General features: G+C 47.5%; 1 protein-coding gene across 1 annotated transcript in view; it reads right to left on the bottom strand.

The window, feature by feature from the left end:
- LOC144175163 (uncharacterized) overlaps positions 1–2,357 on the bottom strand; it is a 38,973-nt gene extending 36,616 nt beyond the window's left edge. The window contains exons 1-2 of the mRNA XM_077704262.1: positions 2,207–2,357; positions 352–500 (exon numbers count right to left, since the gene is read on the bottom strand). Coding sequence (XP_077560388.1) covers positions 352–474 — 123 coding nt within the window. The 5' untranslated portion in view covers positions 475–500; positions 2,207–2,357. The remainder of the gene's footprint in view (positions 1–351; positions 501–2,206) is intronic.
- Positions 2,358–24,963: the final 22,606 nt, after the last annotated feature.

Here is a 24,963-nt window from a genome sequence, read left to right as displayed (position 1 = left end):
GCGTTAAGCAGTTGACTGAAGAATGGCACTTTTTTCCTCTTTCGCTATCATCAAAGCCATGCTATAACCAGAGCTAACTGCAAAGCTCTGTTCAAGATTTTGAATCACATACATTTTATTTTTACGTTTCCTTGCTTCCGCCTATCTGATAAAGTAAAAAAGTAAGCAAAAAGTATAACTATTTAAGTTATCTGCCTCCCGAAACAACACACTCAAAGAAATGTTTCTTCTAGGTCTACAGAAAGGATCTTATCAAAGCCTATTTAGTAATGTTAGTACCAGCACTAGACGGACAACTTTTGACACCATGCCACTTTTGCGGCTCTGCGACTATTTAGCTAATGTTCTCACCAGTGCCAGCTTGTCTGGATTTTTCTGAAGCCACTGTTTGGCCAGTGTGTAAAAGGAGCACACGGGGATCTCGATGTTCGGGTGCGGAGAATACACAACCCTGTCTTCGATGCGAGCCTTCATCTTTCACCTACGTCGAACCCAGTGCACTGCAACAAAAAAGTTGATTTTCAGAGTTTCCGTTACATCGGAAACCTTTCCCGTTATGCCAACTACACTAAAACGGTAAAAATATTGCGGGATCTACCGCTCTTTCCTTTATGTCAAGAAAATATTAGTGAATTGTGTAGTTAAAGGAAGAGCCCTGGCTTTGGGGACACTTTATACGTAAAAGAATATTGACAAATTCTGAACTGCCTTTTAAATAGACTTATAACGGCATTTTACTGCAATGTAAGTGCTACATCCGCACCCGGCTGCAACTGCTATTATCTCAAATGCGTGCAACGTATGTAAAAAGGCAAATCAAACAGTTTTTTTTGTCAGTGTATTGCAATTCGACCTTACTTTTCTCTAAAACGTTAACTACCCCTATCGGCACTGCTTCCGTTTCTTTGCAATTTTTTTTAGCGTTTTTAGGCGTTTAGACGTAGGAAGGAGCACATATTAAGGGCATGTTTTTTTTACTGCAGAACGGGTTCCGCCGGCCACTCCGTGGAAGCCCTTTGAAAGGACTTTTATATCGCAGGCTTTTTGGAATTGCTACTACATTACCCTCTTGTGTCCTCACCTAAACCCTCACCTGGCGGGGCATAGTGGAGGGTGGCTTAATTGCTTAGCCCAGGTCTGCATATTTGACGCGCGCTGGAACTTGGAAACACTGACGCCGGTTGCTGTTGTTCATTTGCACTACAACAAAAAACTAAGCCTTCGCTTCCAGAGGTTCTAAGAGGGGCAGTTCTAAGCTAGGAACTCGTGCTATGTTGCACGACGCTGTAGTATACAGGAATGATTATGGAGTTCAAATAAAAACACGAGGTCATTCTGCACTGCAAATGTGGACTGCCTGCTAAGTTACAAAGCCACTGTCCCTTCGAAACGACAGTTATAATTACTTTTTATCGCTATGATAAGCACTGACTGGGGTACGCAGAACTGCAGAAACATTCTTGTATTTTGTCAAGCGCCGCTGGGTGTCTGGTTAGGCCGCATCAGTCTGTCATCGCAAGCCGAATGCTTCCAACATAAAGGCGAACGCATTTTTTATCGGGACATATCGACACTGAAATTATCGTCCATGACCGCAGTTGCTGTGCAATCGCAATTAACCCACAGCCCGAGGACAGTCCGATTCCACATAAGCATGTGAGCTACTGAACCCTTTTACTTCCGCTGCACACGTTCCCGAAGGGCTCCGTTCTCTTGCAGCTTGACAATGTATTCTCCGCGAACTGCTTCCGAAGTCTTTAATATTCGCAAATGCATAGAAACAGCGCCGGGTCGACGATAGACAAGACAGAGAAATATTCGTCGTTCACTCCGGGTTCGTTTCCTTCTGCTACATCCTCGAACCAACGATCCTACGTCTCAACCTTAAATGGCTTTGATCTAGCTACTAAGCGTTCCCCAGTGCTCGTTCTGTTCCCCTACGGCCGAGTTTAAGAAGGGTTCCACGCAAAAACGCACGCTTCGAAGACTCGTGGGTTTTGAAGAGTTTTGATATGCGGGCATCAAGAACGTAGGAGATCAAAATCCCCAGGCGGCAAACATTAATCCTGGACCCTCCGTCGAAGTGCGCCTCATCGCTGGTGTAGCGCCGGCGCGTTAAACCCCACAATCAATCATCAAATGTATGAGTACCTACCTTTCTACAACTCCACTGTAACAAATAAACTTTGCTCCTTAGCGTGCCTACCTGAAAAAGTCGGGACTCCTTGGAGATCGCGGTGTCTGGCTTGTATTTTGCACCTGCAGGACAATGTGTTTAAAGCTGTGAGGCCCCGCGAAAAATAAACCAACGCGCACAAACACGGGATCCTGCTCACCGGCCTATATACGGAGCTTTTTGAGCCTATCGTCCGCTACCTGTAATCCTGCGTAAGCAGCCGTAAAAAGCCAATAAAAGCGCGCAACAGGAATGACCCCCTCTGCTGGCTACTCCTTATCACGGGGTCGAGCTATATCTAATGTCAGGACATTGTACTCACCCAGTTAGTAGCCAGTGGCAATTCTTAGAGTCCCTTTTTCCACGAAGCAACCGTGTACGTATGTGCTTTATTAACAAATGTGCTGCCTTCCGAACCGCTATAAAATTACAGCGCATTTTTACACCTCAATCTTTCCAGTCAACAGTGTACCGTGCGGTTGGCCACAAAGGACCCAAGAATTCAGATCCACCTGGTTAACACGGCCCTCGAAGCTGGAACAGGCCAGGTATTCCGGACTGAGGATACCCTCAATTGAGCGGGCGGCCGCATTCCAGCGCCTGCTGTTTATTAAAGATTTTATTATTCACTCTCAATTGTGCCCTCAATGGCATTTATACTCCTGTTGTACAGTCACCGCCTAAGGGAATGCTTGGCGTCTGGGGCAAGTGGTTCACATATTTCATAAACAAACACCGTCAATGAAGTAGACATCCATCAGTAGATGTGGATAATAAGAAAAAAGACGAACATTTTCGACTACTGCTGCTGAACAAGTGACTACAGGGTAACAAAATCAGGCTCACGAGCCATTTCAGCCTTCATTTATGATGCATTTCAGCGTTTGGGGAAACCGTTGGTAACCTCGCGAAGGTCCTTTTTTATATCGTCATACCAACGACTGCAAAAAGATATTTTGGCGACTCTGTGCACGTGGGTGGCACGTGGAAGGTGAGTGACACAATGAAGCATTGTACAAATTGTATGTTACGTGGGCTGGGATAACCAAGTGCAATGGTTCACCTTTGGCCTACCACACGGGATCACGCAAGCTCGGATCGAAAGTGATAAAGGTAAGTGTGTATTGCGTGTGTTGGCTTACGAAGATTTCGCAAGGGACGCCTGGCGACCCCAGTTTTTGTTTCTTTGGTCCTTGGCTGCAGTCAGCGCTCAGACACAGGGAGAATGGCGATTGGTGTATTGCGCCCATTGCAGAAGCGTGTTCTAAAATTTCCTGGGAACTTCACCCGCCTTTGCTGATAATGCATGCATATACAGGGTGGGTGTCCCGGGTATCACGCCACAAGATTTAAAAAAAGTGTAATGGCGTATGTTGAAGAAAACCTAGTGAATAATGTTTCCAGTACAGTGGAGAAGTGGGCTGCATGTTTTTCGCTTATGAGGCTTAACTAGTTATTTGAAATTAATTATATAACTCGAGAAGTACTGTCCCAATCACTAAAGTGTCAATGAGGCCCTTGTAGGTACCCACGAGGGGCCTCTAACTGCGCTATTTTCAGCGACGAACTAATTGCCTACTCACTTATTCTGACTGATGAAGAAAACACGGAACATATGAAAAATACCACGTGACGGTGCTTCCGTGCGCATTCTAAAGCAGCGTCCCCAAATAAACGGATTGAAAGCAGCTGCTTCGCTTGTCACCCGCCAGATGAGACAGCGCATCACCTTGATAATAGCATGCATGGAAGGTGCAGCAACAGCAAGATTCGCGGGGCGCGTGTGCAGATAAGGCACAAACTCGGTCACAATTTCTTTTTTTCTTTTTTTTTGTTTATTTCATTCTGGCTAACTCAGAGGCAGCCTGTTTGAGTGCATTGCCTTGCGATGCGATCGGGGCGCCGTCGCGGGTTTTTTTAATATCTCGCGGGGTTTCTTTCTCAGTCAGAATAAACGTGTACGCAATTAGTTCGTCGCTGAAAATACCGCAGTTCGATGCCCCTCCTGAGTACCTACAAGTGCCTCATTGACACTTTAGTAATTAGGAAGTACCTCTCGAGTTAGGTAAATAATTACAAAAAATTAGTCAAGCCTCCTTAACGAAACAGAACGCTGCCCGCTTCTCCGCAGTACTGCAAACATTATGCACTAGGTTTTCTTCGACCTACGCCATTACTCTTTGTTTAAATCTTGGTGCATGATAGCTGGGAGACCCTGTAGATAACCCTTGCACAATACAAACCCATCGAGCACTTTTTTTGGTAGAACTGTTAAGATTAAGGACATATCCCAGTGAAGAATTCAAGTGCAATGCACCGTGGCCAACTAACCTTGAATAGCCTTTCGAATCGCGACAATTAGGCTTCAAGGGTGCATTTGCATACTGGACTTGTGTCAGAGGCACCGCCGAGACAGCGTTAAGTGCTATTTTACACCTGTATACAAACCACCGTTTTATGTCCCGTTCAGAAGCCTGCCAGCCATATTTGATTCCATTTTGCCGTAAAGTATCTTTCCCATATCCCACTTTTCTTCACATTTTTGTGCACGCGGGTGCGCGAACTTCCACTGAACAAAACCTAGTTTTAGTTGGTGTTTTCAATGCTCTAATTGGGTTTGTAAGGGCCAAAGCTGCACCTGGGCGATAGTGTAAGCCAACGGCATGGTCGGTGATTTAATTTTAGCCTCAAGGGGGTGTTATGTACAATGTGATATCTTGACTCACTGGTGTTTTTTGTTTCACGCCTCCCTCAGCAAAACCGGTGCGCGTGCCATGGAATTTATTGAGTGTCTTTATCAGCCATGGAATTGAACCAGCCACCTACACGGAACAGCGGGCAGGCAAGGCAAAATGATTTCGACTGTTCACGCCGGCATTCCAAACCACTCGGTCACATTTGTCCCCATTTTCGGTGCATTCCCTGGTGAGGCCTCTTCAAACGAGCTTTCATATTTCACAACAATCTTTAACAAAAACAAATTCATCGGTACGACAATTTTCACGGACTGGTCCCATGTTAATTCATCGTCTGACCACGTTGAAGCCTTCACAGGACTTCGTAGCTTGATCCGTGAAGCAGTAAGCAACACTTTGGGAAAACTAAAGTGGAAAAAGTATAACGTTTCTGTCATATATGAATGACAAGAGTGCTATTTACCAGTTTAAGAAAAACGAAAACTTGTACCAAAAAACTCAGGCACACTTACAACTTAACTCTTGCGGAGCGATAACAAGAGTATTGTAACGGATTAAATAGACTATTGAAAGTGGCCAAACAATGTACCCATAACAGTTCCTTCATAAACAATAAAAACAATCCCAATTAGCAGTGGAAGTTCCTGAACAAATGTTTGAAGCCGTCCTCAGCTCCGAAGACAAAATCTAAAATTTGCTTCAATAATCATACATACAAAATGCCGAGCTGCATCACCAATACTTTCCGTGCTTACTTTTGATTACCTCAGGAAGATCAACAGGGAATTTACCTGATTTCCGTCGTTCATCACGTTCATTTTTTTTCTTTTCCCTGTGACATCTTAAAAAGTATTTCAAACAATCGGTTACTTAGAAAAACACTAGTCCGCGATTAGACAACGTGCGCGCACGTCATTTAAAAATTGAGGCAGCTTTAAACTGAGACCCTATTTGTAATATAATTCATCTCATTTTACAAAATGGCAGTTTTTCTTCTCGAATAAGATGCTCAAAGGTCAATCTGGGGCATGAAAAGGCGACAAAAATGCAGGTTTCAACTATCCGCTTATATCAATTCTTTCTTTTTTAGTCAGGTAAATGAGAAAATGTTTGCAAATCGTTTAACTGAGTATCTGGATAAATTTAACCTATTAAAACAATGCCATTGCGGGTTTCCTACAGGAAACTCAACTAGTTAAGCCTTGCTTTCGTTAACTGATCACGTTAAACATGTTATCGACAATGGACATTGTGTGGTATTTCTATAATTCACAAAGTCATTTGACACCATTCATTGTAACACCCTATTTACAACGCTTCAAAGGTTTGGCGTAACTGGCCCGACCCTAACTTTTGTACAAAACTGCCTTTTAGATATCGAGTACCTTGTGTACGCGAAGGGTCGTTTTCTGAAACAAATATTCCCCTCAAGGTGTGCTCCAGGGTCTCATACTTGGTTCGTTGCTGCTCCTAATATATATAAACATCTTCCAAATTGCACGATTTCGAGCTATTGCGTTTTATACCCTCATAATACCACAATGGTGCCTTCACACAAATCAATCACACGCGTTACATATCAGTAAATACTCAACTCCTGAATATCGTATACTGGTGACAGAATACTGCTTGCATAGTAACCCTAAAAAACCAGGCATATAATCTTTTAAAAAATCTAGTGTAGCGGAAGTCGTTCGGCACCACAGCGCAAGCGGCTCCCACGAGACGGGGCTTTTCCTTTCTCTCCGGTCTGCCGCCGGCTCGTCGACAGTACGCCTTTTGTGGGGGTCATTCTCCCGTCCTATTGAAAGGTCGCCTTTCGGCGGAAAGCATAACTTTTTGTCCGGCCGACTACTGGCATTAATCTTGGCACCGTTGCCCTCTGCTCGCTTGGGGGGCTTTTTCCTTCTCTCTTTTGAAGGACGCGGAGGTCGGGGGACGCTTTTGGCGTTCGCATCTCTTGAAAATCAACAGCCTTGTCTTGAAACTGCCAACCAGCTCCACGACTGCTTTCCCGCCTCCTTCAGCAGCCGACATTCCGGGCTGCTTCAAAATTGGTGACCCGAACAGCGCTTCAACGGAAACGTGGCGATGAGCTCGGGCGACAACACGGCTGCCTCCATGCCTGCAGTCTTCGCTTACAGAACTGAAGCAACCAAATTTTTCCTCTAAAAATCCAAGAGTTTGGTTCAGCCAAGTGGAGGCCCGTTTTCAGCTCCGGCACATCACCTAGCATTCGCCGAAGTACCTTCATGTCGTAGCAGCCCTGCCCCCAGAAATCGCCGATGCTATCGACGACATTTTGGTTCCCCCCCCCCCTCACAAGGGGAATATGACACCCTCAAAAATACGGTGCTAGACTGCGTCGAGGCGCCTCAAGGAAACAGACTTCAGCAGCTGGTATGTCGGGAAGATCTGGGCGACCAACGACCTTCCCAGCTGCTGACCGGATGCGGCAGCTACTCGGTGTGCACGCGCGTCAGGACGGCTCGCTCCGGCTTCTTCGTGAACTTTTTCTGCAACGGCTGCCCCAGTCGCTGCGTGTGGTTATCGCAGGTTCAGATGAGACGTCCCTTGATCGACTGGCGCGACTTGCCGATCGCCTCACGGAATACTCTACTCCAACTTTTGCCCCCGTAGTTGCTGCAAGAACACACGGACAACCAGAAGGAATGTCGCGCCTTCAGGAGAAAGTACAACGACTTACCGAGACGATGCAACAACTTTTGCTGTGTGGCGCTCGCCAATAGGACAAGCAATGACGCAACCAATCCCCTTCAATACAGCGAAGCTCTTCCCAGAGAAGCCAGTCACGAGATAGACAGGACGGAGTTTGCTGGTACCACCGTCGTTTTGGCACCGGTGCTAGCCGCTGCACTCAACATTGCTCGTTTCCGGGCAACGCTCCAGCCAGTCGTTAACGATGGCTTCCGACTTCGGCCCTCCACCCAGCCGGCTCTTCTTCGTAGCCGACCGCGCAAGCAACTCGCGCCTGCTAGTCGACACGAGAGCCGAAATCTCTATTCTGCCGGCAACCCCTGAGGATCGCCGACGTAGCAAGAAGATGTCGTCGCTGCAGGCGGTGAACGACACTGTCATCGCTACGTACGGCTTCCGCTCGCTGACAAAAGACATCTGACTCAGGCGCCTGTTTCGCTGAGTCTTCGTGGTGGCGGACGTTAATTTCGCCACACTCGGAGCAGAATTTCTGTGTGACTTCAACCTGTATGTTTGCGTACGTGACCGTTGCCTCAGGGATATAAACACATCCCTCAAATTACGTGATTTGGAGTCAAACATCTGCTCATCTGGCATCTGCGCCTTCTAGCCAGTATCTGCCTACCACCACGTCCTGGCCGAATTTCCTTCTCTCACCAAGCCCCTCAACGCGAAACAGCCTGTGATACGTAACGTGACTCACCACATTGTCACCACCGGGCCACCAGTCACCCCTCGGCCAGGACAGCTGTCCAGCAATAGGCTTCAAGCTACACTCAGTGAGTTGGAGCATATTGTTCCGCTGCAAGAAGTGCGGCAGGCGAAGTTGGGGAAACGACAAACGGAGATTTATTTAGGTGAACTTTTGCCTCTAGAAAGAAAGCCACCAAAAAGACGTGGTCTCACACGAAGCGCCGATCAGCCAAATCAGCGTTCCAAAGCACGAGCCGTTCCACGAACTCTCCTGCACGCGCCACGTGGATGAGCCTTTCGTCGTCGTCGTCTTCGTGGCTTCGTCTCATAGCAGACGCACTCGTGACAATATGCTGCAGCAGGCAATTATTCGCCCTTCGTCTAGGAACCATTCATCCCCGCCGAACATGGTGCCAAAAGACGACGAGGATGACTGGCACCCGTGCGGTGACTACAGTACCTATAACGCATCAACAACACCGGACCAGTATCCTCTGCCACAGATTCACGATTTTAGTGCGCGGCTGGCAGGTACAAAAATATACGAAAGACCGAACTCGTAGCGGTATACCTCTAAATCGCCATCTAGCCGGAGTACATACCAAAAACATTGTAACAACTCCATTCGGCCTGTTTGAGTTTGATCGTATGCCGTAATGCTTGAAAAATGCAGCACAGACCTTTCAAAGGTTCATAGAAGAAGTCTCCCGGGGTATTCCTTTCGTCTTTGTTTACCTGGATGACATTTTGGTGGCCAGCAGAACTCCTAGCGAGCACGAACAGCACCTCCGCCAGCTCTTTCAGCCTCTGGATGAGCATAGTCTGGTGTCGAAACCTCAAAAGTGCGTGTTTGGTGTCGAGGCTCTCAACTTGCTCGGCCACTACATCACTGCTGAAGGCATTATATCATTGGAATCGAGGGTGGAACCCGTCAAGAAGCTTTCTGCTCCAACATCTTTCCGCAACCTGAGAGAGTTCCTCGGTCTCTTGAACCTCTCCCGACGGTTCATTCCATCTTGTGCTCAGGTTCTCCAGCCGTTGACCAACCTGCTGCGCCCAGACGACCAAAAGGCCCCATTTTTTTTTGTTGGCTGACGAACAAAAGAACGCTTTCCAGAAAGAAGAGGACGAACTGGCCGCGGTTACTTTTCTCATCCATCCACTGCCTGATGCTCCTACACGCCTCATGGTGGACGCCTCATCTACATCGGTCAGAGCAGTGCGGCAGCAACAGGAAGGTGCATAGTGAAAGCCACTGGGCTTCTTTTTGGAAGGCCTGAAGCCTGCAGAAGTACGGTACAGCACTTTTGGAAGGGAGATTCTCGCAATCTATTGTTCTATTAAGCATTTCGGCTAATTCATCGAAGGTCGTCAGTTCTACATCTTGACAGACTACCAGCACCTCACCTACGTATTCAACAACAGCTCCTCCTACTCAGAACGGGAAATTCGTCAGCTCTCATTCATTTTTGAGTTTTCTACAGACATCCGCCACGTTCCCGGTGTCGAAAACGAAGCATCCGACGCCTTGACTCGCGTCAACGCTTCCGGCACAAAAGTCGTGGACTTCGAGGCGATTGCCGCGGCTCAGAGGGAGGACACTGATTTGACGGGACTGAAAGGGGGGGGGGGGGAGCTTTACTCGTGCTTTCGGAGATGGCGTTTCCTTACGTCCAGGGCACAATAACCTGCGATACCTCCCGGGCAACCCCACGACCGTTTGTCCCACTGAATTTTCGCTGAGTAGTATTCAGCACTTTTCCACTCAATCAACCACCAAGGTTTCCGCGCCACCCAGCGGCAGATAAAGGCCGATCCACATGACGGACCGAGTCCGCGGTCCGACCGGTCACGTGATGCCGCGTCACGGGCCGCCGCGGTCCGATGCAGCGCCGAGAGCATCTACACGGCGGACCGCCGTAGCAGACGACAGAGCGGTCCAACCAGCAACACTCTCCACCACATTGCTTCCAACCAGACGAACTCGCGAACCCATACGAACGGCTCGCGCCCGCGCCGCACATGTTTTATGTTTATTTTGCGCTTGGTTTCGCGGTTCCGCGCGCATTTTGGAGCAGTCGAAATGGAAACAGAGCGCAAGCGTCGTTTGGCCGCTATGGCGTTAGCTTTGTACGTTGATGAAGAAGACTACCCTGCGCCGAAAAGGTCGTGCTGGGTTAAAAAGTGGATGTGTCGAAAAGAGCTGGGACTGCGGAACCAAGTTGTGGCGTGCGGAATCCAGAGCAGAGCGCATCCACACGGCGGGCCGGCTGAGCGGACCGGGAATGGCCGACCGTCTGAACACGCAAGCTGGAAGGTTGAACACAGGCGCCGTTTAGGCGCGACAACATGTTGTAACGCACAAGACTGCACGAAACGTTTCATCCCCACAGTAACAGCCACCCGCGTGCCAGCCGGGTGGGCGCGCTCACGCAGCCGCCGGCGTCGTTCGCACGAAGGCGACACTACGAGCGGCGACGGCGGGGTGATGCGGGCTGCATACGGCTCGTCACCGCTCGCTGGAACCGAACGCTTCCCGTAAATTGAGGTCCACATGCGTGAAACAAAGTGATAATGATGGCTAGCATTGCACTAGTAAGAGTCGTAGGACTCGCTAGTAAAAGCGCGGATGAAATATGCGTCGCGATAGCCCGCCGCCTATCCCAGCGGGGGTGATTGACAGGCTCCTTCGAGCGCTTCGAAACAGCCGCGCTGCCTGCGCCATTCTCTATTGGCGCAACTGGACCCGGCTCCGCCCACGCGGCGCGGGAGCTGTCAGACCACGCTGATTGATGTCGCGGTCCGCCGTCGAGACCGCGGACCGAAAAGCTTCGGCGAATAGTTGGCCCGCGAAGACCGCGGACCTGCGCGGTCCAACGGCGGTCCGCGCGTACTGGTGACGTCCTGTCACGTGATGCGCGGACCGCGGTCCAAATAATCGTTTTGGTCCGCCGTGTGGATCGGCCTTAACGGATCGCCACGTTTGGTCCGGCGTCAACGCGGACGTGCCACGTTGGACTCGGACACGTGAAACGTATCAGCAAGTGAATGTGGCTCGCCACACTCGGGTTGCGCTACAGGACTTTCGGATTCCTGAGTCGCGGCTTGACCACCTTCACTTCGACCTGGTGGGACCGCTACCGCTCTGACAAGGTTTCAGGTACCTGCTCACATGCATCGATAGATATAGCCGATGGCCCGAAGCTATACCAATTGCGGACATATCAGCTGAGACCGTCGCGCAGGCCTTTATTTCGACATCGGTGTCCCGCTTTGGCTGCCCCGCCCGCATGACAACTGACCAGGGACGGCAGTTTCAGGGCAACCTCTTTTCCGCGCTTTCGACCCTCCTCGGCACGAGGCTGCAGCATACAACCGCCTACCACCCCGCCAGCAACGGAATGGTGGAGCCCTTGCACAGGCAACTCAAAGCTGCACTTACAGCGAAACTCGATCGTCAGCACTGGGTGGAAACGCTCCCGCTCGTTCTTCTTGGCCTACGCTCAACAGTGAAGGAAGACCTCGGCTTCAGCGCAGCGGAAATGGTTAACGCCTCAACAGTGTGCCCCCCGGGAGAATTCTTCTCCGACCGACACTTCCCTCCCCAGCAGCCTCCGACCACATCGAGAAGCTGCACGCATGGCTTGCGCAACTCAGGCCAACAGCACCTCGCATTACTCGCAACGGAAAGGTTTTCACTTTTCCCGACATGGGCTCAGCTACACATGTGTTCGTGCGACACGACGCAACGAAGCCGCCCCTGGCTCCGCCGTACGACGGCCCTTTCAAAGTTTTGGGGCGTAATAACAAGACCATCACAATCGACGTGCGGGGCAAACGAGAAGTCGTCGCCGTCGACCACGGCAAGCCTGTTCATATTGAGGTTTCTGTTCATTCAGCCTCTCCCGTACGTTTTCAGTGATAACCAGTCGACTCTGACACCTCGCCATTCATCCGGTAGCTGCTGCCTTTCTTTAAACGTTCCGCAATCTGGGAGGGGCTCTGTAGCGGAAGCCGTCCGGCACCCCAGAGCAAGCGGCTCCCGCGAGACGGGGCTTTTCCTTTCTCTCCGGTGTGCCGCCGGCTCGTCGGCAGTGCACCTTTTGGGGTGGTCGTTCCCCCATCCTATAAAAAGGTCGCCTTTCGGGGGAAAGCTTAACGTGTTGTCCGGCCGACTCCTGGCATTAGTCCTCCTGGCGCCGTTGCCGTCTGCTCGCTTGGGGGACCTTTTTCCTCCCTCTTTTGAAGGACGTGGGTGTTCCCCTTCTTTCCCTCGTAGGGGGACGCTTTCGGCGTTCGCATCTCTTTTAAATAAACAGTCTTGCCTTGAAACTGCAAACCAGCTCCACGTCTCCTATTTCGCCTCCTTCAGCAGCCGACATTCCGGGCTGCTACACTCGCCAAATAACCTCAGTTCCGTCTTTAACATTCGGTGCCTATGTCATTGCTGTTTGCAACACTGTTTCTTTTCTTTGCGTTTTATTATAATCTAGCCTAAATTTTGATGTCCCATCAGTCGTGCAAAAAAAAAACTGCATATGGTATCCGGGCCCCAATCAAAGCTGGTCTGTATTTTTCACATTATGCCTTCTTGTCACTTTATTTTTCTTTCATTCAAAACCATTTCAATTACGTGATCGCGGCCTGGGCAAACACACATCATAGTAATATTTCATGAGCGCAACATATTCAAAATCACGCCATTCGTATTATCACATTGCGCCATCGTCAATCTAACACCCAAGATTGATTCCGCCATTATGACTTGCTATCGGCATAAAAGTTGTTTGAATATACTTTAGGCTTAATATTTTTCAAGTCCTTGTCTTTCCAATTACCTTTTGACTTTATCAACCCCAGCTTCTTAGTAAAGCACGACAGTACAAGCTTTGCATCAAATAGAAACTTTCTACTACCGCGTGTTCAGACTAATAACCGCAAAATGACGTCAACTTTCCTTTCAATTTCAGCTTCGAACAGTTTACCACCCCGTGTAGAAATGAATATTTGCGTGTCGTCTTTTAAATCGACCCTAAAAGAACATCTACTGGCCCGTTAATCGTTTTTTTTTGTAACTTTTTGCTCATTTATCTTTTAATGCGAAAGGGATACGATTGTCTTGTTTTTCACTAATGAACTATTTCTTCTTCTGATTGTCTACTTCAAATGAATTCTGACTTATCAGTTTTTTGGAGCACCTTATATTGTGGTACTGTTAGTTATAGCTACCAAAGTGTATTGTAATCATTACCTCAATTATTAACTTCTCGAGGGTCCCGCTACAGTCATTGACATTGGCTCCCTTGTCTGTAGCCAGTTTACTTATGTATTTCTCTATCACACGATAATAAACTTCATTGGCGTTTTGATTCATTGAACTTGCTCTACCGTAAAGTTTCGAAAGAAAGCGAACCCCAACTACCGATATCAAGTGAAATATACCAGATGGGGGAACTCTCGGGTCAGGTGCTAATAACTACAAAATATATTGATAGATTGTAGGGCGTAACGTGCCGACGCAACGCAGGCAATGAGACCCGCCGTAGTGAAGGGCTCCGGATTAATTTTGATTACCTTGGGATCTTTAACGTGCGCCGAAATCTTGTACACACGGGCGTTTTTGCTTTTTGCCTCCATCAGAAAAGCGGCCGCTGCGGCCTGGAATCGAACCCGCGACCTCGTGCTCACTTTCCTTGAACTTTGCGTTGAAGTCCCAGAGTCGGCCTGTTCAGACCCAGAGATTCTTAGCACGCTCTGCGGTATTACTGGCCTTACCGCCGCCGTGTTCAGGTATTCTAGAGTTGCTGGGGACTGAGCTCGGAGATTTGGGTTGGTCCCTCATGAGAGGGTTTGGCGAGATTAGGATCTGGCCAGGGTGGCGAGGTCCTTCTCCGGCGAGCGAGTGTTGTTTGTGTCCCAAATACCCTTCCTGGAATTCGCGAGCAGGTCTGTCATAAATGCTTATTCCTGTGGTGGTAGTCGCCACACTGGTTACTTGAGCAGAAAGGTGCGATTCTCCCAGATCTTCTGCCAGGATTTGCACCCCTAGATGGTCTATGCACAGTGGATGTGTGCAGGGGTAGTTGCCGCGACGCTCTGTAAGCTTTCCAAATGAGACCATGGTTTTTGCTTTTTTTAAGTTCAGCAGCGCTGGCATTGAGGCACTGAAGAAAGTAAGCGATGCGGCTCGACTAATGCTCTGATCAGGCGTATCCTCTCCTCCTCTTCTAAGCCTAGGCACTATGTAGTGATACGTTGTGAAGTCCGTGAGTATGAACGACGTATCTCTTAGGCTGCGTGAGCAATTGTGTGTTCTTCCTGTTTCGTTCCATGAACAATCCGAGTATCTTGAACGTGGGAAACTCTGGTGCCGGGTGATTTTCAGGGGATATTCTAACGGTACATGAGCATTAGTTCCAATTTGATCGGATAACGGGCCAGTTCAGCAAGCTGTGCTTTCTTTGTGGCGCTCTGGAATCCATGTTGGAGGGTTTCTTCAATGAGAGCTCCACCGCGTTCTGCAACCCACAGGGGAATAACGTCCTCGTATAGGCTGAAATTGAGGAAGACGATCCATTCGAGCATTCTCGAAACATTCAATATGGCCAGATTAAAAGAAAAGGTGATACCGCTGATCTTTGAGATGGGCCCGTAGATGAATGTTATGATACTCGATGTAACATGTCAAAATGGGGTGATAGCCTCGCGATCTGTCAAAAAGTCACAGATGTAATTATATCTGCATTCCTCGGGACTTCTATTGTTACGTGGCGGCAGGACACAGATGAGACGAACTATGGGATGGGGTGAAGCGATCTATTTACAGAATGGGCATAGCGGCCATGACGCAGACCTCGCACGAGATGCGCGCCAGGAACGTCGTCGTCATCGTAATCGCTCTTCGGACAAGGGGCTGTGAGGCATGGCCCACATTAGTCCCGTAACAATATACTTATCCGTGAAGTATGCTGTGTGCAATACCCTAACGAACGACTTGCTTAGGTTAAGAGCCAGGATTAGCGGGATGTTTAATGTACGGGAGAGACTATAATTTGTCTGGATAATTGGAGGAAGATGTCTTGGTGCATAGTCCAGGTCAGAAGCCTTCACAGAGACCGAGAGTGCGCATAGTGAATTAGAATAAGACGCGAGGTGGTCTAATAAGTTGCGTTTGTGGACTTTCCCCGTGCATGAAGTCAAGCAAATGGGCCTGAAATATTCGGTGGGCTTTGGTTCCTCGGGCTTAGGAACGAGGAATACTTTGTGAACTGGGGAACTTAGGAACCTGAGAATTTGGGTAACTTGTAAACGAGTAAATATTCCGCGTGAGTCGAAATGAAACTATTTTTAAGATTTAAGACATTTTGTTTGTTACACCATCCGGCGATGCCCCCGGGCCGAGTTTGAGAAGGACAGCTCTTGCTTCTGCCTCCGTGATGTCAGCGTTGAGGGCTTCGTTCTTGGAACACTTGCACGGTGGAAGAAGATAGTTGCCCCTGAAATTCGAATGATGGAGATGAGACTATGCTTCTGCACCGTGTTTGAGCCACTAAAGTCCACCAGGTGTTTTAACAGGTACCAGGGTATTTTCAAGCTGAAGTTCCTGCATCGCTCACCCTCTTCAATTGATCGCACAAAAAGCTAACGACGTGTTTCTGTCTGGCGGCTTCTAGATCCGCTATTTTGCCGTGGAGCCTGTACTTGCGTTTGTTCTTTCTCCATCAGCCCTGTATGCCTTTTTAAGCAGCTCACATAAATTGTAGGCGTGAACTAGCAGTGTCCGAGGGAAGATTTGGGTCTATCGGCCTGGTGGCTGGTCGCGCTTCTGGTATTGTTATGGGCCCAGTCTGAGACTGTCGCAAGTTACAGTGACAGATAAGGCCGTGTCATTCTCAACTCTGCCTGACTTCATCCCAATTCAGTGGTGAATGTCTGCCTAGGGCGCGGCTTCATAGAGCGAACGACAGTGAGGCCAAGTGGCCTGAGGTGGTAATCGCTTCTAAGTGAATAATCGGTGCAGTGTCAGTGAGGCAGTTCTGACGCTAAAACGGTAAGTTAGATTGGAACTGGAGCCCCCCTTTACGCTATTGCACACCCTGTTGTGTGTAAGGGGGTCTGTTTCGAGAGTAAATCGATGAACCTGCACCTGATCCCAGAGGCGCGTGCCCTTTATTGTGCAATTCCGGTAGCTAGTCTCCGGCAATGATCAGTGCAGGTTGGATGATTTCGTTCCAGTTACAGAGAACAGGAGATGAAAATTGTGTGCGTGTGCTTGCGGACTGCCGTAAACATGGACAATATAAAGGCGAGTGCAAGTTCGCTTAGTGGGGTATAATGCGACTAGATAATGTGGCAACCGGTGATGTGAGCATACGGAAACATCAAAGACGCCGGCGAAAATGACACTCCGAGAGCCCTTCAAGCTAAACAAGAATCTTTCCCTGATGGCAAACTTACCCGAATGAAACACCGCGGCGTTTCAAGCAAGTTTGATTTCATCAGGGAAAGAATCGCAACTAATCTACGAGGTGGAACTAGAGGGGGACGGTGACAGAGTTTTTTACTATATACAACCGGGAGGAATCTGGCGCTAGCGTCTGGGCGGCTCCGAGCAAGGCCGTCTGTGTCGTGATGGCCCTACATCATACTGCCCGCTCGTGTTAACTTCCTCATTGGCTTAAATTGAAACGTTTAAGGGGCTGTATATTTATATACAGAGCAATTGTATAAGTGTAAAATATTTGTGTAAGTATAAAATGAAAGTTAAAACACACTGTTTTAAAGCTAACGAAATTGAAAGCAAAGCGCATTAATTTTCTGGGTAGCCCGCCGGAACGTTTGTAACACCTGTTCTGCAGAGCGCGCTTGTAGTTAACAACAACATAAAACCTCGGGAGAAACACATTCTAGGTTTTTTTTTTTTATTTTGCCAATATTTAAAATATTAGATTGCTTCAGAAGCTCGGAAAAGTACAATCGCTTAGCTATGAATCCATCCAATTTGTGCTGAACAGGATCACAGACTGTCTACTGCCGCTTTCGCGGCGGCCAATTACCCGCTCAGTCAATATGTCCGGGCGCTCTTAACATATGTGCTTCTACTGCAAAAAAGAACCTAGAAACAAACTCTCCTTGCCACACACTAACGTATCTATATTGTGGATTCGTACTCACGTAAATTTGTACCGATTGACTAGAATAGATTTTAGTTGAGGCTTATTTCACGTTCTTAAGACATAACACGGCAACAGAAAAAGCTGTTGTGGACAGCTTGGCGAAGTCTTCCCCGTACGTATGGGTGGTCAGCACATATTGCGGAACAGCACACATCCTAGAGGTTTCGCGTTTAATCAATGGAATGCAATTTCATTAATACTGTGTTTTTCTTTTGTGTGCAGTAAAAATAAGAAAAATATAGTTTCAAGAAATGTCATTAAATGAAACAGAAATGAGATGGCACGGCCTATACAATATCTGGCGGAACATTGCTTACATACATACCCAGATGTAGTTCACTTCGGGTTGAAATAAAACAAAAAAGCAATAATTTATGCAGGTACATATGCAAAAGATCAAGAATCCTTACAGAGTAAAAATCAACGCTACGTTCAATGAACTGATTTAGAAGTTTGAGGGCAATGCGCGACAACATTTGATTTCTATAGTTGTTTCTGCAAAATCGAACTTTCCAATGTTGAGCATGTCGAGTGTCGTACACTGGTACATTGAAAATTAATCGCAGGAAAGTATTAAAAATTTCTCGTTACACTTTGCCTCGTCTCTTAAAGCCGTGATTTGGCCGTACTAATAAAAAGTAAGAAAGACGGAAGAACTGTCGAAAGGGGGTGTTTGGAATTATGCGAATCATTTCGTTTTTAAGACGCGAGGGTTTGTCATTTTTAGATGTTGTGGGGCCCCATACAAGGAAGCTATAAGAGTACAGGGCAAGTGCAGTGAATTATATAATAGAAGCTTGGTATCCACAGCAAGCACGTCCCGCGTTCGATAGAATATGCCAACGGTACGGGCTAGTTTTGTCATTACATGATCCATCTGGACATCCCACAGCATACGTTCATAGATATTTATACCTAGTGTTTTAATCCTGTCTACCACTTCGATCCCACTTCCGTTCAGAAAGAGCGCATCGGTTGTTATTCCCTTGTCTTTTGCTCCAAAAATTACCACTTCTGTTTTTTTTCTCCGTAGTATTACTTAGGCTGTTAGCTGAGGACCACGCAGCTAATTTTACTAGAATTTTGTTGCACCGCTCAAAGCTTTTTGCAATCACTATCCCCAAGAAATAAACTGGTGTCGTCTCTGCACTTCCGCCAACTTGCGTAGATCCTCCAACTAATCATTCAACTTGCTTATAATGAAGCACAGCTGTCTTAGCATCAACTAAAGGAGAGAATTGTGAGTTTCTAAGCGAAGGGAGAGAAGCGGAGCAAGTGTCGGCCATTTCGGCCGCAGTGTTTCTTGATACATACAAGCTCTACGATTTCGGCTACCTCTTAAACAGAGCAATGCGTAGTGAAGAAAACAAACCCCAAAAGATGCTTAAGGATTTGATAGACATGCCAAACCAGCAGCTGCGCTCTTCCCATAACATCCCACACCGATATTGATACCCAGGTGGAAACTCCTCTAGTATACATACGGAGAAACTTCATGGCAGCGGCGGTGGCTAGACGTTTTACGATAGCAGCTCTCGGTGGTTTTCGGTTCCATTTGGCCTTGCGTGAGCATCACGGCATTTCATTCCCGCGCTTCTTCCTCTGAGCGAACGAAACGCGTCCCTCCCATAGCTGGTTACAAACGCCTCTGTTAGCACCATTATCAGCCGATTACGCAACTTGCGACCGAGGCATCGGTGGAGGCGAGGGTTTTAATTATAATGAAAGAGGCGTCTGTGCTCACAAGGAGGGGCGGGGAAGCGGAGCGGAGAAGCGGCAAAGCGGCTCCCCCGCAATCAGGACTGGCCTGGATTAGACACACACCTTCGTTGTAAAAAGTCCTTAGGCTCCAATGTTTTAAAATAGGATGTGGAAAAGTATCTTTCCAGCAATGCGTTGCATCTACAGGTGAAACCGACTTTAAAAGGATCTGTAAAAGCTTGGTCTTCGCAAGCTGGCTTTCCAAGATTCTGCGTTTAGCATTGAAGCATGGTCATTTACGGAGGGAGTATGCCTACACTCCCACTTTATATTCCTCTCCGCCACCACCGGCATTTCCCCGTGTCGTTCATACGGCTCCACGAGCAGTTTCTAGCTTCTCCCTAGAATTTTTATGCGTGGATTCGGGGGTAGGGGCAAGGGAAGGGCGTTGTACGCGCACACACCCGCAAGCTTTACTCGCTCACCGTTTAAATACCCGTACTGCTCGGAGAACGTTCAAAAATGGACGTTTCCCGGCTCGACGCAACCTGACTGTTTTTTTTGCGTGGTCGAGAAGTTTGTATCGCTGTCCTGCACAGAATAAGATGCTTACGATGCGAGACAAAAACGGGAAGCCCCGTGTTCGATCCCTAGAATGAAACTGCAGTCCTTCCAAGTTTCATTCATCTACTTAGCTAGAAAGTACACTGAATCGCTAATTACACACAAACGTGTTTTATTCAAGCACTCCTTGCACTGCTCAGAATGGGCTGACGATCCTCCTTCAGAGTGCCGTAGGGGACGTATATTATACAGGTTTGTTAGAAGTTATGAGGACTTGTACCACGTGTTCGCATATATTACTGTTTCTCTTTACGCATTTCACCATCGACGAAATGCCTAACTTTGTATACCTGTCGTTTTGCTGTCCACATTGACGCCTTAGGAGCTTACCGAAAGCTTGAATAAAATTTGAGCATTCTTTAAATACTTTCTGTACTTACTTCCTTTCCTTGAATGGCGACGTAATTCCATATTAGCAGGTATACTTACTATATACCTGCTATATGGATATATATCCATCAGCCAATTGAGGGAAAACAGCTTACTTGAAGTCAAAACCGGAGAGGTCTTTGCTGTAATGTCTTCGCAGTAATTATACTCTGGGATAAAGACGAGAGGAAAAAGGAAGCAGATGTTGCCATTCATACGCATAAATGCGGAACAGAAATGAAAAGATAACGAAGGTGAGAGTTTTGTGTGTTTCATATTTTGTCCTGCTGCTCACGGCCGTATTCCGTAGGCAATGTAATTCTAGCAGCGTTAACAAGTTATATATATATATATATATATATATATATATATATATATATATATATATATATATATATATATATATATATATATATATATATATATATATATATATATAGTGTTTTACAAGCTCCAATGGTGCAATAGGTACACATTAAATTGTAGTAACGCTATTGCAAGTCATCGAGAGTGCAATGAAGCCACCAGATGTTAGGTGAGTTGGGGCGGGGCTATTGATGATGTTTTCTAGCTTATATTTCTCAAGACAACTTGTCTTGCCGAGTGCAGGCAACCATAAACATAAAGCTCTGGCTACGTACTATCTTTCTGCCCTAGATCAGTTTCCTGTGCGGGCATTTTTATGAACTAGTCCTTACGGCCACTTATCACTGGACAGATATCGTGGGAACGCCCCAGAGCAGAAAAAATGTACATGACACGGCCTTTTATTGACAACTCAGCGCTTTCTTATCGGCGAGCGCATACGTGCGAGGGGCAGATTTATGAGTACAATAAAATGTCGCATACGAATAACTGTGTGCGGCCCATTCAGCGAGTGCTTATCACCTGTTACGTCCCGCTTCAATTCCTGGAAAAACGTCTCAACATACCAAAATACGCTCACAGCTGTATAACACGCCAAAAAACCCTTACAATTCACGAACAAATATAAGAAACATTCCAATAACCATTGCTGACCATTTAAACATTTTAAACAAGATTCACTGCTAACTGCAGTTGAAAATACGGCAGCATCTCTATTCCGTGGATTATGGTGAGGATGCGGAATACGGGGACTGGAAATGACATCCAAGTTTGGCCCCGAGTGACACCACATTTGCACCCCGACCGTCATTCGATTTGAGCCGTGAGTTGCACCTTGACTATTCCCTAAATGAAACTGCAACTCACAGCTCAAATCCAATTTCGCTTGATTTTCGCTTGATGGTGGTGTGAGCACGGAAGGACGCGGACGGACCTTCGGAGGTCCTGAGGTACTCCGCACCGTTACAGGCGAGGGAGTAAGCAGCTTGACTCCCGGGTACCAACTCACTGTCGTAGCCCAAGCAATAAAATACGGTCGTAGCCCAATGGGTAAGACGACTCACACTAACTCCGTCTGGTCTACCAGACAGAGGCTGAAATCCTGCCGGTGCCTGTGTTATTTTTTGCGATTCTAAATGCTATGCGCACGGACATTGCTGTGCGGACATTCTGCGGTCCTAACGTTCTCCGCACCTAATACTTCTATGAAAGGAGTGGCATCTGTGCCACAACAGAAATTATGGTCGTTCATGCACTGATTGAGAAATCGCAGTAGCAGAAATAAGCTGCTAGACTATACCTAAGTGGTGCATCCGTCGTCGGAATCGTTGACGTTTGGAAAGTCACACTTGGTCCAACATAACTTGCCTTGACCAAATCCAAGACAAATTCCTCCATTTTATTGACCATGCGTACGTTGGCCACGTTTCATAAACTGAAGCTCGTAGCGGGTCTGTGCCTCCTACAATAGAAAGCCCTGAAAGATTACACAGCTTAAAATTCTTGTTTCATAGCGTAGTACCAAGCACAATTACCCCACTGCAACCTCTCTAAAAAACCGAAATGTGTGTGGCGTGCTTTCCGTGAACCATTTCTGTTTTGACGGAACGGCCTCCTGCTCTACGTCCGCTCATTTTAGCACCATTCTCATTTTTAGTAGCCGCCACTGCTTGTATGTACCAAATACCGTCGGTTTGGGTGCAGAGAACAACAGACGGTAGTCATTAAAGCGAAACGCTGGCGTGCCCTATCCGCGAAAACCGAACCGTTGCTGTTCTTGTTGTACCATTAAGAAAATGGCCGCCGCTCTCAAGAATAAATAATAAAGACCTATGAACCGAGAGGATTCGTACCCGGGTCTAGATAGTAGCAGCGTGATTCCCGACCATTGTGCCATATTTTTTGTTACGTGGAAACACATTCCGTTCGAGTGATCCAAGCAAGAGGCAGATGAGTATAGGCACCTATCGACCCCGACAAGCTATAAAGAAGACTTATCACAACAAAACCTAAGCTACAACACAAGTTCTGCCATCACATTAAATCACTACGAAAGTCCGGTATTGACAGGCAGTGATCAAAGCACTGAAATTAGTCAAGAATATTGTTTGAATTTTCATAGAAACTGCGTACTTGGGCAATCTTGTCTTCGAATGGTATTTTGATTGAACGCGCAGGCTCAGCATGACGGTCCATCAGTGCAGCTCCCCATAAACTATTAGGCCGAAGTAAAAATAAAAGATCATACTGAATGCTCCTGTAAATACCTACCGTGAGGAATGGAATTGTAGCAGGGTTTAGGTCAGAATTGTTTCTATGTAGGTTGAAACACAACCCCTCGCCATCCCCCCCCCCCCACCAAAAAAAAAAATTGCGCTATTCTTTCACCCATGTCTTACAGTTGGGGTCTCAAACTACAAGAAGCCTTTTTCTTTCACAATGTCCTCGCGGAGAGTGATTACGTAGGCTGTTCAAAAATGATTTGCGGCCGGGAACACACGCATCGTTTCAGCCGCCTGAAAACCTCAGAAGGCTTCATAAAGACTGAGCCATAAGCCAGACTAAGGAAGCCGACAGCTGTTATAGAGCTTACTTCGCTCATCCGGGTGACGGTAAACAAGTATCCAAAAGCAAATCGCACTCGCAGCAATAATATAAGGCCCGCTTCTTCCTTTTCAAATCCGTACAAACGACAACCCTGAGCTTCGCAACAACTGATGAGAAATGGCAAGTGACCTGATAGGCGACACTCCACCACGGCGCGAAGGAACGGGTAGCTAATATCCCGTTAGGTGATTACAATGGAGACAAGGTGTGAAATAAACAACTGGCTGATCTGAATACCTCCAGTTTCCAGCATCAAAAAGAGACTGTCTCGTATCATACTTATTCATAATAAAAGTCAAAAGTTCTCCATCACGAACGGTGTAAGGCAGGGAGACGGAGCAAGAAAAAGTTGATAGCCTCGTCCGTACGGCACGCAAGTGAGCGCTCGGCCTCTCCCAACACACATCAACTGCAAACCTAGTACACCTCGGGATACGCAATACCCTCTCAGAACTTAGAGGCACAGGGAACCGCACAACTCGAGAGCCTCTCTCGCAGCTCTGCCGGTCCGTGTATCCTAAGGTCTTTGGGCAAGGTACCACAAACACCACACTACACCCGACTTGCTGCCATTCCGTCTCCTCTGAGGAATGTCATCAGAGTGTCCCCAACGCCTAGGCTAAGGCACCCCATCCACAATAGGGAACGCCCCGAGGCAATAGCGAAGGCCCTTGCCAAACAACAATCGCCGGGGATTCCTGTGGTGTACACCGATGCCGCCCCATATCAAGACAGGAACGCATCGGTACTAGCGGTGGTCGACTCCAAGGGGAACCCCATTGCTACAACATCTGTAAGCTGCACTTCCTGCACAGAGACAGAGGAAATGGCAATCGGTCGAGCCATAGCCCACAGCCGGTCTCCGCATCTTAACATCATAACCGATTCTAAATCGGCCGTACTAAATTTTTTAAATGACAGGGTATCATCTAGAACCTTGGCAACCCTCTCGCAAGGCCCCCCACCTCATACCTGGACCTTCCGCATCATCTGGTCACCGGCACAGTCTGGCCTGATGGGAAATGAGAGAGCCAATGAGACTGCTCGCGATATGTTTCGCCGAGAGCCTCTTAGGACTCCTGAAGATAGCCCACAACCTTTCAGTTATAAAAACCGCATCCACAATTTTGGCCATTTCCGCCAGGATCGGGGAGTTTTTTCACCACCGCATTCATCTCTCAGTCGAAGGCATGCAGTCTTTCTTAGGCAGCTCCAAACATTTTCTTTCCCCAGTCCACATCTCATGTCCATCATATATCCAGACGAATAGAAGAACGCTTGCCCCTTCTGTTCTGTGGAACGAGCATCTCTTCACCATGTCATTTGGTCATGTCCATTATTACCCGAATCACGTAGAAGAAATCATTCCATCCTTTACGGCATATCATCCTTAACAGAGTGGGTGGCTGCCATCTCTAGCCCATCTCCCCTCGTGCAAGAAGCCCTCGTGCAACAAGCCCTCGCCCAGTTGGCTGAAGACACCGAGCTCCCAAAACACCGGGAGCCCCGCTGTCTAGATGACTGAGCGAACAGCTCAGTGGTGCAATCACCTCAACTTTTGGGCAAAATAAAGTTACTACTACTAATACACCATGTCCCCAAAATTGCTAAGCTTGTCTGGGAGGAATAATTGTGAAGCTTGGCTGGTAGTCAAAGTCACAAGAATTTCGGAGAATATTTCCGCAACTAGAGATATTTTTGGCGTCACTCTTCTTCAGTGAATACGAAGAACACCTGCAAGAAAGGCTTCAGAACCAGAGCTCGGAGAGCCATGTTATGAAAGAAAATAAGCACAAATAAATCAAAAATAAATAAATCGGCCCGCAGTAAGCACCCT

This window comes from Haemaphysalis longicornis, unplaced genomic scaffold (genome assembly GCF_048455015.1).
Source record: "Haemaphysalis longicornis isolate Haplotype H1 unplaced genomic scaffold, Haemaphysalis longicornis Haplotype H1 scaffold_3, whole genome shotgun sequence".
Classification (NCBI taxonomy): Eukaryota; Metazoa; Arthropoda; class Arachnida; order Ixodida; family Ixodidae; genus Haemaphysalis; species Haemaphysalis longicornis.
This window is presented reverse-complemented; position numbering and strand designations above follow the sequence as displayed.